Genomic DNA, 14,897 nt, shown 5'->3' on the forward strand with positions numbered 1-14,897 from the left:
CGGAACCTTTTTTTTTTTCTGTTGATGTAGCCATATGTGGGCTTGTTTTTTCCCGGGCAATGTGTCGTTTTCATTGGTAGTATTTTGGGGTACATGGGACTTTTTGATTAACTTTTATTTTTTATGGTGGGAATGGGAGAAAAAAGGAATTTTGCCATTGTTTTTTGCATTTTTTTTGGACACCGTTCACCCGGCGGTTTAATTAATGCAGTAACTTTATTGTTTGAGACGTTACGATCGTGGTTATACCATATGTGTTACTTTTTTTTTTTACACTTTTACTAAATAAAACTACTTTTTGGGGGAAAAAGTGATTTTATTTTTGTGTGGAGATGTCTGTCCTTTTTTTATATCATCCGGCTTCCTGTCAAGCGAATGGGATGTCTTTCCAGGGGTGCGGTGATTGGTTCATGAAAAACCGATTACCGCTAAGTAAGCACTCTTTTCCGGTTAAACGACAGAAAGCTGACAGATCCCATTAAAGTCAATGGTTTTCGTCGGCTGACAGTGGTGTCAGCGTTGCAACGGAACCATTGCGTGCGGCATTCACTTCTGCCCCCTCTGACAGAGCAGTACAACGCCATGCCCTGACACAGATGTGTTACAGGGCCTTACATTTGGTCTCTTGGTGCGGCCTGATTGTTGATGGATATTATCTGCTAATTACATGGTAAAATGTTCAGCCACTGATCGGTCCTATGTGCCAGGGTCCATGTTCCAGCTCAAGTTAACGTTTTTTTTTTTCATATTCGAGAACAAATGCTTTAATATACAAGCAGACTCCTAAATTGAAAAAAAAATCAATTAGATTGCATATATGTTAATTTCCAAAAGACACTACGCATCTTGTTGACATCATGACAAGTCAGGGAAATTAGTGGGCCAGAAAATCCAGCTGCTGCTTGCTATTTCTGGCTGCTTTCCCTGTTTGGGGAATTTGACTATTGGCTGATGTGCGCTTATAGGATATTAAACGTCTTCCCTTTAACTCTGTAGTTACGGTTTCTGTTAAATAGTTTGCTTAGCTTATACCAGTTTGTCTTTTTTGGGGTTTATTTTGGACTTACAACTATCCGTTATTTCAGTTAGACAAGAGGTGCTTGTCATTTACCTAAAACTGAAACGTGCCAGGAGAAAGGAAAGATTTCATATTCCTACAATTTAATGTAGATTCACTGAAGGCAAAATCCACTCCCTGTACCGTATTTATTTACTTTTTAAATGCTCCACAAGCAAGTACTATATTGTCTCCCCTTCCCCATCCTCAGGGAAACGGGCTATGGGATGAAACATAACAAAAAGCTAAAAGAGAGAGATTGTTCTGTGGTAAACCTTGCAAATTGGCCTGCAGTGTCTCATTAAAGGGGTTATCTAAACACTGATTTAATACATAATAAATCACTTTGTAATATACTTTCTATTTCGTTTCTCAAACATAGTCTGTCGGCACTGTGGTCACGTGATCCGTTCTTTCTGTCGTTTTCCTGTTATGACGCACCGCTACACGTGACGAAGGTCTTTCTCATTTACTTGGTGTCGGTGCATCATTCACCATGTGACCGAAAGGGGCTTTAGCTGATTAGAAAACCCAGCCCCCGCATCAATACCTCATTGCGCCTGTACAGGGTCTGTGATGTCGGGAATCCCCCATCTTCATTCTGCGCTACGGCTGCGTATTCCAGTACCATAAAAGCCACTAACGTCACTGGATAGCGACATCGATGGCTTCTCCAGCAGCGAAATGCATGGAGAGTCGAAATACCTCTGACATCTTCTGTTTCTTCTTTGGAGGTAAAGGGCTGAAAGAAATGTGACACATTCAGGATAGAAAGTGCAGAGGAATAAAGGAGGGATGGGCAGAGGGATTTTTTGGGGGTGGAGATAATTTTGAATTGTTGGATCGTTTTTATAAAACCCTGCAATTCTTATGTATTGCAGGGTATTCTACCTGTCAGTTTCACACTGACAGGAGGCATATTAGGTCCCGTCCCCGTAGCTGGTTTAAAACCCCCCTCCCGTCCCTGTAGCTGGCTCAATCCCCTCCCCTATCGGTACCGTTATAGAATTTAGATCAAACAGCACAAGACGATCTGACACTTTCCATAGCTGATTGGTCAGTGTCAGAGCGCTAAGTATCACGCACCCTGCCATTTACAATAAAAGAAGCGCCCCATTGACTCTTCAGGGGGTTATTTACATATCGGGCGCCAAATATAACGGCACCGATACCGAAATAAAGGAGGAGGCTAGAAACATAGTTTAAATTGACAGGTTTATTCAGCAGTGCCTAGTACATGGTGCACTCATCTGCACATGTATGGACTGGTGAAAGGTTCTCTCTAATGGTTGTCTGAGGAATGTTATACCATGCTGAATGCACTTAGGCACACAAATCATCAAGATTGGCTGCTGGCAGCTCCCTTTGCAGTTGCCAACCAATGACGTCACAGATGTGCTCGATGGGAGACAAGTCTGGAGATGCTGCAGGCCATATGGAAGCACATTTAGGCCACGCAGACTGCTCACAGTAGCACAAGCGTTGTCCTGTTGAAAAACAGCTTTTGGGACACTTTGGGGAAATGGCCGTACCACTGGCTCCACGACCAAATCAATTTAACGCTGATCTGTTAATGTACCTGAAATTCAGACTAGAGGGGTCCAGCTACCGTACATTATACTACCCCACACCATAATCCTGGTAGTACGACCTGTGTGACTTTCTCTTGTGAAGACCTCCATTGCAGTCTTGCTGGGCAACATGATAGCCTTTGGGAGCGGTGACGTGTGGTCAATGGAACACCTTTTCCTAGGGAGTTACAAGGCTTAGAACATAAACCGCAATTTCTCATGTTTTCAAGAAAATTTCAAAAGCCTTTTTTCTTTTTAGCTACCAGTTCAGTTCTGAAGTGGCTTTGAGGGGCCTATGTATTATAAACCCCCATAAAAAGCCCCATTTAAAATACTAGACCCCTGAAAGTATTCAAAACAGTATATACACAAAGTTTCTTAACCCTTTAGGCGTTTCACAGGAATTAAAGTGGAGGTGAAATGTGCAAATATCATTTTTCTTACAGAAATTCAATTTGAATCCATTTTTTCTGTAACACAGTAGGTTCTACCAGAGAAACACCACTGAATATGTATTGGTCAGATTCTGCAGTTTTTAGAAATGTCCCACATGTGGCTCTAGTGTGCCAGTGGGCTAAAACACAAGCCCCAGAAGCCAAGAAGCCTCTAGTGCATTTTGGGGCCTGTTTTTTATTAGACTATATTTTAGGCACCATGCTAGGTTTGAAGAGGTCTTGTGGTGCCAAAATAGTAGAAATCCCCCAAAACTGACCCTGTTTTGGAAACTAAACCCCTCAAGGAATTAATTTCTGGGTGTTGTGACCATTTAGACCCCACAGGTTTTTCACAGAACTTATTTGAATTGGGCTGTGAATTAAAAAAAAAATAATTTATTTTTTCCAATAATATGTAGTTTTGGATCAAAATTTCTCATTTTCACCAGAAATAAAAATGCCCAATTTTTTTGCCCAATATGTCCTGAGTGCGGCAATACCCCATTTGTGGTGATTAGCTGCTGTTTGGGCCCATGGGAGGGCTCAGAAGGAAAGGAGCGCTATTTGTTCTTTGGAGTCCAGATTTTGCTGGATTGGTTTTCGGGTGCCATGTCGCATTTGCAAAGCCCCAGAGGTATCAAAACAATGGAAACCCTCAAGAAGCTACCCCATTTTAAAATCTATAAATCTATACCCCTTAAGGCATTTGTCTAGAGGTGTAGTGAGCATTTTGACCCCACAGGTGTTGTCTAAAAGGTAATTCTCAGCAGATGGTGCAGTGTGAGATTTGCAATTTTCTATATATGTATGCCATTTCAGTGTCCAATATATTGTGCCCAGCATGTGCCACCGGAGATATACACCCTATAAATTGTAATGTGGATTCCACTGGGTACGGCAATACCCTACAAGTGGCTGTTATCTGCTGCCTGGGCACTCAGCAGGGCTCAGAAGTGAAAGATGAGGGGGATAAGATGTGCGGAGTGCACCAGGGTAAGAAAAACTGGGGTAGATTAAAATTCAAGGGATTTCCGATAAATTTTAAAACACTTTCATACAGAGCTCTGGTTATTCGGGACACGTGTCACATTGATATATTGTGTCCTCCCTTATCCCCCTCTTATAGCAGACTTTGCACCTCTTTTGACTTTTTCCCTTCTTGCCAGTTTGGGGAACTTCTTCTGGAAAGTGTTGCCGCCCTGGTACGATGCGTGTGGCCTCGCTTCCAGAAGTACTGGGTGCCCCCCCTTCTTGGTCCCTAAAGATTAGGTTCTTGATGATCACCTCTTGAAATTCCAGGAAAGTTCCCGTCTGGCCTGCACATCGACGTAACACGTACACATTGTACAATGCCATCTGCATGATGTGCACGGCCAGCTTCTTATACCACACCGCATGGCGCTGTAGGGCTTCAGGACTTGATCTGACAAGTCCACCCATCCCATGTACCTACTGTAGTCCAGGATGCAGTCTGGTTTGGGGGTCTCTGTACAGGTACATGGGTACTGGTGTGGCCATGTATTGTTGTCAATACAAGGACATCTCCCTTGTCCTTGACACACAAAATATTTCTTCTAGAATGTGCCCTGCTCTCATCCCTTTTGAGTGTTTGCCCAAGCAGAGTCTTAGGTAGGCCTCTCAGGTTTTTTCTAGCAGTGCCGCATGCCGCAGGACTTCTCGAAGCAAGGCACTTGAAGAGTGGGACGCTGGTATAAAAATTATCCAGGTAGAGGTGGTAACCCTGGTCCAGCAGTGGGTGCACCAAATCCCACACAGTTTTTGCATTAAGTCCCAGTAAGGGTGGGGGGGCATTCTGGGGGCTGAATACTGGTGTCCTTCCCTTCATATATCCTAAATTTGTAGATATACCCTGATGCACTCTCGCACAGCTTATACATCTTCACGCCATACCTTGCCCTCTTACTCGGCAGGTACTGGCGGAATTGAAGCCTTCCTTTAAAATGTACCAAGGACTCATCAATAGAAATACACTTCTCAGGGGTGTATGCTTGGGAAAACCGGGCACTGAAATGGTCTAATAGGGGTCTCCGTTTATACAAACGGTCAAGACTGGGGTCATCTCGGGGTGGGCACTGCTCATGATCAGTATAATGTAAGAAGCAAAGTATTGCCTCATAATGCATCCTGGACACGGCCATGCGGTACATCGGCGTGTGGTATAAGAAAAAGCCTCTTTTTTTTTTTTTTTCTTAGGTTCCAGTTCTGTTCTGAAGTTGCTCAAAGTATTCAAAACAGCATCTAGAAAGTTTATTAACCCTTTAGGTGTTTCACAGGAATTTAAAGCAAAGTAGAGGTGAAATGTACACATTATATTTTTTTGCCAAAATCCTTTTTATTCAATTTTTTTCTGTAAAACAAAAGGTTTTACCAGAGAAACGCAACTCAATACTTATTGCCCAGATTCTTCAGTTTTGAGAAATATCCCACATGTGGCCCTAGTGCGGTAATGGACTGAAGCACCGGCCTCAGAAGCAAAGGAGCACCTAGTGGATTTTGAGGCCTCCTTTTTATTAGGCACTGTGTCCGATTTGAAGAGGTTTTGTGGTGCCAAAACAGTGGAAACCCCCCAAAAGTGACCCTATTTTGGAAACTAGACACCTTGATGAAGTCATTGTAGTTTTCTTGGGGTGCATGCGGCTTTTTGATCAGTTTTATTCTAATTTTAAGAGACATTGTGACTAAAAAACAGCAATTCTACTATTGTTTTTCATTCTATTTTTTTACAGCGTTCACCGTGCGCTATAAATGACATATTCACTTTATTCTGCGGGGCGATACGATTACGGAGATACCAGATGTTTATAGTTTTTTTTATGTCTTATGGCGTTTGCACAATAAAATACTTTTTGTAAAAAATCATTTACTTTTTGAGTTGCCTTATTCTAAGAGCCATAACGTTTTTTTATTTTTCCATCAAGAAGCCGTGTGAGGACTTCTTTTTTGCGTAACGAACTGTAGTTTCTAGCTGTACCATTTTTAGGTACATGCGACTTTTTGATCTCTTTTTATTCAATTTTTTGGTAGGTGAAGTGACCAAACAATTGTGATTCTGTTATGGTTTATTATTCTTTTCTTTTATGGCGTTCACCGCGTGGGATAAAGAATTGGCAATGCCTATTATGTATAGTTTATTTTTATTAATAATAAAGGACTGATCATGGAAAAAGGGGATTTTTACTTTAAAAAAAAAATGTATGGTCTTATATTTACACAACCTTTTTTTTTTTAACTTTGTCCCAATAGGGGACTTGAGGGCAGGAGGCCCTGATCGCAATTCTAATACACTGCACTATATGCGTAGTGCAGTGAATTAGAGCTGACAGCAAGCATAGTGGGTCCTGACTTTGTCAGGACCCACTAGGCTTCTGTAGATGGCATAGCCGGACGCCATTATTTGGCGTCCGGTTGCCATAGCAACCATCGCCGCCCGCTATCATGTAGCGGGCCGTTGGTGGTTTAACCCCTAAGAAGCCGCGATCGTTATTGAACGCGGCTTCTAACGGGTTAATCAGCGGGCACACAGCGATCGGTCCACGCTATGGCCGTTACTCCCGTGACGTACTATTCCGTCATGTTGCGCGAACGATGTGGTTACCATGACGGAATATTACACACTGAGCGCGAAGGGGTTAAAGAAGTGCATGTCAGAAATGGTAAATTTGATCTGGAGACGCACATTAATGACCCTTGGTCATGAAAGTGTTAATTTGAGAATTGCTTTAATTGACAATTTTTTACACTTCCATTTTGAACTTGAAGAGACGTATCGATCATTACTGAAATGTCAGACATGGCTGCAGCGCATTCTCGTTTCTGCCTGTAAGGATGAGATTAGATTATTTTGAGTATAATGGGGTAACATCAACATGACCTGTCATACAATCCATACGTTTTCTGTAGTGTTGGGTGGACACGATAGTATTCATTACTTCCATAAATAGAAATACAATGTACATTAAATGTTGCCTGTGTACAGAGACTTCTGACAGCCTGCCAGCCTTTACGTGTCTACTGATGTGTAATATAAACTGTAAGATCTGGAGTTTGTCCACATTATTTTTCCGTTTTATGGGTCAAATTATCTTCACACTTTGGATTTAGTTTGATGAATCTTTTCTGGTATGTTGAACCCTCTGCACACCAATCATTGTCATTAGATGTTACATTAAAGAGGCTCTGTCACCAGATTTTGCAACCCCTATCTGCTATTGCAGCAGATCGGCGCTGCAATGTAGATTACAGTAACGTTTTTATTTTTAAAAAACGAGCATTTTTGGCCAAGTTATGACCATTTTTGTATTTATGCAAATGAGGCTTGCAAAAGTCCAAGTGGGTGTGTTTAAAAGTAAAAGTCCAACTGGGCGTGTATTATGTGCGTACATCGGGGCGTTTTTAATACTTTTACTAGCTGGGCGTTCTGATGAGAAGTATCATCCACTTCTCTTCACAACGCCCAGCTTCTGGCAGTGCAGACACAGCCGTGTTCTCGAGAGATCACACTGTGTCGTCACTCACAGGTCCTGCATCGTGTCGGACGAGCGAGGACACATCGGCACCAGAGGCTACAGTTGATTCTGCAGCAGCATCGGCGTTTGCAGGTAAGTAGCTACATCGACTTACCTGCTAACGCCGATGCTGCTGCAGAATCAACTGAAGCCTCTGGTGCCGATGTGTCCGACACGATGCAGGACCTGTGAGAGACGTCACAGATCTGCACTGCCAGAAGCTGGGCGTTCTGAAGAGAAGTGGATGATACTTCTCGTCAGAAAGCCCAGCTAGTAAAAGTAGTAAACACGCCCCGATGTACGCACAATACACGCCCACTTGGACTTTTGCAAGCCTCATTTGCATAACTATAAAAATGGTCATAACTTGGCCAAAAATGCTCGTTTTTTTAAAAATAAAAACGTTACTGTAATCTACATTGCAGCGCCGATCTGCTGCAATAGCAGATAGGGGCTGCAAAATCTGGTGACAGAGCCTCTTTAATACAGTTAATTATTTCTGATGCCACAACTTTTTTATTTTTTTTTAACCATTCTTATGAATTAGTCTAGAAACCTAAATGGTATATTTTTTCTTTGAGACCGTTGAGAATAAAATGTTTATTTTCTGCTTTTTTATCTTGCCACAGTATCCTTCCCACACATGCCAGGGACTGGAGGCCCATGGTCCAGTCTGGTAGAGACTTCCAAACCATGGGACTACTATCCTCGAAGAGAGAAGGACAGAGAACGTGATAGAGAAAGGGACCGTGAGAGAGACCGGGACAGGGAAAGAGAACGTGAACGTCCAAGAGAGAGAGAGCGTGAACGAGAGCGAGATAGAGAACGTGATCACAGTCCCAGCGTGGGAGCTTACAACAGGTGAGAAAAGTTGCTATTAACATCACTTCATGTGCTAGCAAAAGTAGAAGAAAAGGTTTGTTATTAAAGTGATCGCTACTGTAGACAACAAAATAGCTTTAACCTGTTAGTGACCGCCCCATGGTTCCCTCGTCTCTCAAAAAATGCAATAGCGATAAAAAAAAAAATCGCATGTACGCCAAAATGGAACCAATAAAAATTACAGCTCGTTCCACAAAAAACGCGCCCTCACACAGCTCCGTCAACGGAAAAATAACACGTTATGACTCTCGGAACGCAATGATGCAAAATGAATCTAAATGATGGCCCATCCAATTTTTTTTAAGGTCCAGTAGTTTTTCACTAAAAACCCAACATCATTTGCTAGAACGCACAAGTGGACCCCGTAAATGCAGCAGAAATGAGGACACTTTAGGGCCTAGTGCTGCTTATGGGGCTAGTGAAGAAGTCAAAGATCAGGCAATACTGGAGCGCAGATATTTTGTACAATACCCAAAAAACCCGGCCTGTGCATAAAGGATTGATTCAAAGCGTACCACACCAATCCAGGGATTATTCATTTTATTATTCATTCGCCCCATTATTACATCATCCTATAATGCCCCATTGTACTCCGTCCAGCTTACATATACCCTGATGTACTCCGCACAGCTTATATATACCCTGATGTACTCCGTCCAGCTTACATATACCCTGATGTACTCCGCCCAGCTTACATATACCCTGATGTACTCCTCACAGCTTACATATACCCTGATGTACTCTGCCCAGCTTACATATACCCTGATGTACTCCGCACAGCTTACATATACACTGATGCACTCGGCACAGCTTACATATACCCTGATGTACTCCGCCCAGTTTACATATACCCTGATGTACTCCGCACAGCTTACATATGCCCTGATGTACTCCGCACAGCTTATATATACCCTGATGTACTCCGCGCAGCTTACATATACCCTGATGTACTCCGCCTAGCTTACATATACCCTGATGTACTCCGCGCAGCTTACATATACCCTGATGTACTCTGCACAGCTTATATATACCCTGATGTACTCCGCACAGCTTATATATACCCTGATGTTCTCCGCCCAGCTTACATATACCCTGATGTACTCCGCACAGCTTACATGTATCCTGATGTACTCCGCCCAACTTACATATACCCTGATGTACTCCGCACAGCTTACATATACCCTGATGTACTCCGCCCAACTTACATATACCCTGATGTACTCCGCACAGCTTACATATACCCTGATGTACTCCGCCCAGCTTACATATAGCCTGATGTGCTACGCACAGCTTACATATACCCTGATGTACTCTGCCCAGCTTACATATACCCTGATGTACTCCGCACAGATTACATATACCCTGATGTACTCCGCGCAGCTTACATATACCCTGATGTACTCTGCACAGCTTATATATACCCTGATGTACTCTGCACAGCTTACATATACCCTGATGTACTCTGCCCAGCTTACATATACCCTGATGTACTCCGCACAGCTTACATGTATCCTGATGTACTCCGCCCAACTTACATATACCCTGATGTACTCCGCACAGCTTACATATACCCTGATGTACTCCGCCCAACTTACATATACCCTGATGTACTCCGCACAGCTTACATATACCCTGATGTACTCCGCCCAGCTTACATATAGCCTGATGTGCTACGCACAGCTTACATATACCCTGATGTACTCTGCCCAGCTTACATATACCCTGATGTACTCCGCACAGATTACATATACCCTGATGTACTCCGCACAGATTACATATGCCCTGATGTACTCCGCCCAGTTTACATATGCCCTGATGTACTCTGCACAGATTACATATGTCCCCACGTTATGAGCTGAAATACCTGTAAAACCCCAAACAAGGCTACTTCTAAGCAAAATCTGCGCTCCAAAAGCTAAATGTCGGTCCTTCTGTTCCGGGCTGGGGTATTACTGTACTCGGGAAAACCCGCTTAACAATTTATGGGGTGTGTCTCTCCAGTGGTACAAGCTGGGCACAACACATTGGGCACTGAAATGGCATATCTGTGGAAAAATGGTAAATTTCAATCTCCAACCTCTATTGTGCACTAATTTTTGCAAAACACTTTTAGGATTAAAATGCTCACTACACTTCTAGATTAATTCCTTGAGGGATGTAGGTTCCAAAATGTGGTGCTTTACCTTAGCTCAATGCAACATGGTGTCAGAAAACTATTCATGTGCTCCTTCCCTTTAGAGCATTGCTGTATGTCTAAATAGCAGTTTACGACTACATATGGGGTATTGCCTTAATTGGGAGAAATTTTGTGACAAATTTTGGGGTGTCTCTTCTCCTGTATTCCTTGTAAAAATGAAAAATATTGCGCTAAAACGACATATTGGAAAAAATGTACTTATCTGGATAAAAATTGCTCCTTGTATCGGGCGCTTCTGTGTAACTGATGCGATGATCTAGAGCAGGGGTCGGGAACCTATGGCTCGCGAGCCAGATATGGCTCTTTTGATGGCCGTATCTGGCTCGCAGACAGGGCTCCTACCCAGTGGCGGATTATCATTAGGGCGTTTCGGGCGGTCGCCCGGGGCCCAAGACTGCCAGGGGGCCCAAGGAGCCTATGACCGCCCGAACCCCCTCATGCCCAGTGGCGTCGCTAGCACCGGAGGGAGCCCCGGTGCCAGGACCGCACCTGTCAGACGAGGGGAGCTTTGCTTCTACTTAGCAGCCGTGGTCTGTGCTGCTTTAGAAGCTCCCCCTCCAGCCCCCCTTCCCTGCTCTAAACATCTCTGCTGCTAGCTGTCGGGACATGGGGGAGGGGAGACTGTCGGCGGGCTCTGTGCTGTGAGCAGGAGAAGAGCTGCAGTGAAGACATAAAAGGTAAGTGCATGTGTGTTTAATATCCATATTCATGTGTGTTTAATGTCCATATTCATGTATGTTTAATGTCCATATTCATGTATGTTTAATGTCCATATTCATGTGTTTACAAGGTGTACTTTGTGTATAATGTGCATACTCGTGTATAATGTGCCTACTTAGTGTATAATGTGCATACTCGTGTGTACTTTGTGTACTATGCATACTTTGTGTATAATGTGCCTACTTTGTGTACTTTGTGCATAATGTGTGTACTTTGTGTACTGTGCGTACTTTGTGCATAATGTGCGTACTTTGTGCATAATGTGGTACTTTGTGTACTGTGCATACTTTGTGCATAATGTGCCTACTTTGTGCATAATGTGCGTACTTTGTGCATAATGTGCGTACTTTGTGCATAATGTGCCTACTTTGTGCATAATGTGCGTACTTTGTGCATAATGTGGTACTTTGTGTACTGTGCATACTTTGTGCATAATGTGCGTACTTTGTGTACTTTGTGCATAATGTGCGTACTTTGTGCATAATGTGCCTACTTTGTGCATAATGTGCGTACTTTGTGTACTTTGTGCATAATGTGCGTACTTTGTGCATAATGTGCATACTTTGTGTACTTTGTGCATAATGTGCGTACTTTGTGCATAATGTCCTTACTTTGTGCATAATGTCCTTACTTTGTGCATAATGTGCGTACTTTGTGTACTTTGTGCATAATGTGCCTACTTTGTGCATAATGTGCCTACTTTGTGCATAATGTGCGTACTTTGTGTACTTTGTGCATAATGTGCGTACTTTGTGCGTACTTTGTGCATAATGTGCGTACTTTGTGCATAATGTCCTTACTTTGTGCATAATGTGCGTACTTTGTGCATAATATGGTACTTTGTGTACTGTGCGTACTTTGTGCATAATGTGCCTACTTTGTGTACTTTGTGCATAATGTGGTACTTTGTGTACTTTGTGCATAATGTGCGTACTTTGTGCATAATGTGCCTACTTTGTGTACTTTGTGCATAATGTGCGTACTTTGTGCATAATGTGCGTACTTTGTGCATAATTTGCGTACTTTGTGCATAATGTGGTACTTTGTGTACTGTGCGTACTTTGTGCATAATGTGCCTACTTTGTGTACTTTGTGCATAATGTGGTACTTTGTGTACTGTGCGTACTTTGTGCATAATGTGCGTACTTTGTGCATAATGTGCCTACTTTGTGTACTAGTGTTTAGGTAGTGTTAGCAATAGTTACGGCGCGGCAGGGTGGTGGTGGAGAAGGGGGGCCCAAGTTTGGGTAACAGCCCAGGGCCCATGGTCTTCTTAATCCGCCACTGCTCCTACCTGTCTATGGGAAGGATGCATGCACCGCGCTCCATCAGCCCGTGCACCGCGCTCCATCAGGCCGCGGTGCACGCTGATATTGGTAGTTCTTTGATGGCCTGATAAGCATTGGCGGCAGTGGTGAGCGGCAGGGAGCATGGACTACATTTCCCATAACTCCCTGCATAGCCGCGCCGTCTGCAAGCACGCACCTGCGTCCCCTAGTGAAGCGGCATCTGCCTCCTCCCTTGTGTCTCCCTTGGACGTTAACGGTAGGAAGTATTCTATTCGTCGTTGGTTAGCAACAGCATTAAAACGTTATTATGTTATAAAAAAAAGAGTTCGGAGATTTGTTGTTCTTTAAAATTAAATACAAGTCAATGTGTGCACTTTATGTACAGTGAGACTATTTAATAAAGTTCAATTATTTATTACGCTGGGTGTGCCTGCTTGTATGTACCACTTTAAGTAGTAAATGCTTTAGTTCCCTATGGGTCTGAGCCTCTCTTTTTTGTTCATTTTCTGTAAGACCAACACTTTTAAAAGGGCCACTGACAGATACAATTGCTCCAGCGGTCACTTAGTACACAAAGGAGTGTTCCTCTCTGCTGCACTAAGCCACCGCTGGACCTAAACAATAATTCGCTGTAAAATAATAAAATAGATAATTGACATAACTGACAATGCGTTGTGTGACATGTCCAACATTCCAGCTTGTTTCTTCTGCGAATGCCTCAAAGCTGGCATTCTCTCAACATCAGGTGGGAAGAATGCCAGCTTCCAGTCATGCGCAGGAAAAAGAAGAAGCTAGACTGCTGGACTGATGTCATGCATCGCAAGCTCACAATGTAAGTTATTTATTTAATTTTTTTACTGCTAATTACCATTGTTTCAGTCCAGTTGTGGCTTTATACAGCAGGGAGGAGCATTCCTTGCTGTACTAAGTGAACATTGGAGCGATTGATCTGTCAATGGCCCTTTAAACATATTGTACGGCTCTCGCGGAATTATATTTCAAAATATGTGGCGTTTACGGCTCTCTTAGCCAAAAAGGTTCCTGACCCCTGATCTAGAGGAAAAAAAACTTTTGAAAGAATGGAGAAAAAGGCAAAAAAAGAACAAAAGTGTTTGCTGAAAAGTCTATAGTAATATAAAATAGAAATGTCCTATATCTAAATAAAACAAAGGAACAGATAGAAAGCTGGCGGGGGATATAAACAACGAATAAAAACTAAGAATATATCTGTAACAATACCATCAGCGTATTCTTTTGTTCATTACGTTCCTTGACATCATGATGAACTTCGATGTCCTAAGATGAGTCAAAAAAAGAAATATTAATTTGATGCCCTAAAATCAGTTCTCAAAAAGAAATAAGTCTTATTCAAAGAAGCTGGCCAGAAATACTCTGGATTACATATAAGAAGAACCTATATAATGCAAAATAGGGTCACGAAAAAACAATGTTAGTAACATGAATACATCCAGTCTTGGAGGATCCTGCAATATAAGCTAAAAGGCACAAAATATACTCTCTCTATATATATTGCCGATAAGAAGAATAAAAAATAACAAACTTAAAACGAACAATAAACTCTTCACCTATAGTAAATATGTCGTTGAAAAAAACCACAAATAGTTTGTTTAGAACGAAGCCGATCCTTACTTACCTCTTTGAACTCCGACCCTGACAATTTAACCCGGGTGTGAACCATACGATACGGATATTTAAGATGCATGTGTTTTTTTTAAAAACTTCTATGCCTGACGAAGACCTCAGCTCGAGGTTGAAACGCGTTGCAGCAGTTCCACTCATCTCTTTTATTGTTTAATACGAGTTATCCAATAAATTGTTTAAACATTTACCTAATTGGTCCGTGGTGATCATCGCATCAGTTACACAGAAGCGCCCGATACAAGGAGCAATTTTTTATCCACATAAGCGCGTTTGATGACCACGTCAAGGAAACTCCAGCACAGGAGGTATCCACCGTGGGTCTGCTCCAGAGGCTAGCACAGTGTACCAGAAATTTCACCAGACAAGCAATAAAGATAAGTTGTGCTGACAATCCTGCACAACTCTATCAGGTGAGCCGATTACAACTTCACTGCATACAACATACCATCAATTCTAATAAAATATATAAAACGCCTGTGTGGTCAAAACATTCACTACAACCCTAATTTAGATCCTTGAGGGGTAAAGTCTTGAATGAGGTCACATCTGGGGAATTTCT

The 14,897-nt window shown here is 42.5% G+C and overlaps 1 protein-coding gene across 1 annotated transcript in view; it reads left to right on the plus strand.

Moving 5' to 3' along the window:
- FIP1L1 (factor interacting with PAPOLA and CPSF1) overlaps window positions 1–14,897 on the plus strand; it is a 71,109-nt gene that overhangs the window by 38,391 nt on the left and 17,821 nt on the right. The window contains exon 15 of the mRNA XM_075859729.1: window positions 8,218–8,449. Coding sequence (XP_075715844.1) covers window positions 8,218–8,449 — 232 coding nt within the window. The remainder of the gene's footprint in view (window positions 1–8,217; window positions 8,450–14,897) is intronic.

Source organism: Rhinoderma darwinii, chromosome 1 (genome assembly GCF_050947455.1).
Source record: "Rhinoderma darwinii isolate aRhiDar2 chromosome 1, aRhiDar2.hap1, whole genome shotgun sequence".
In the NCBI taxonomy this organism is placed as follows: Eukaryota; Metazoa; Chordata; class Amphibia; order Anura; family Rhinodermatidae; genus Rhinoderma; species Rhinoderma darwinii.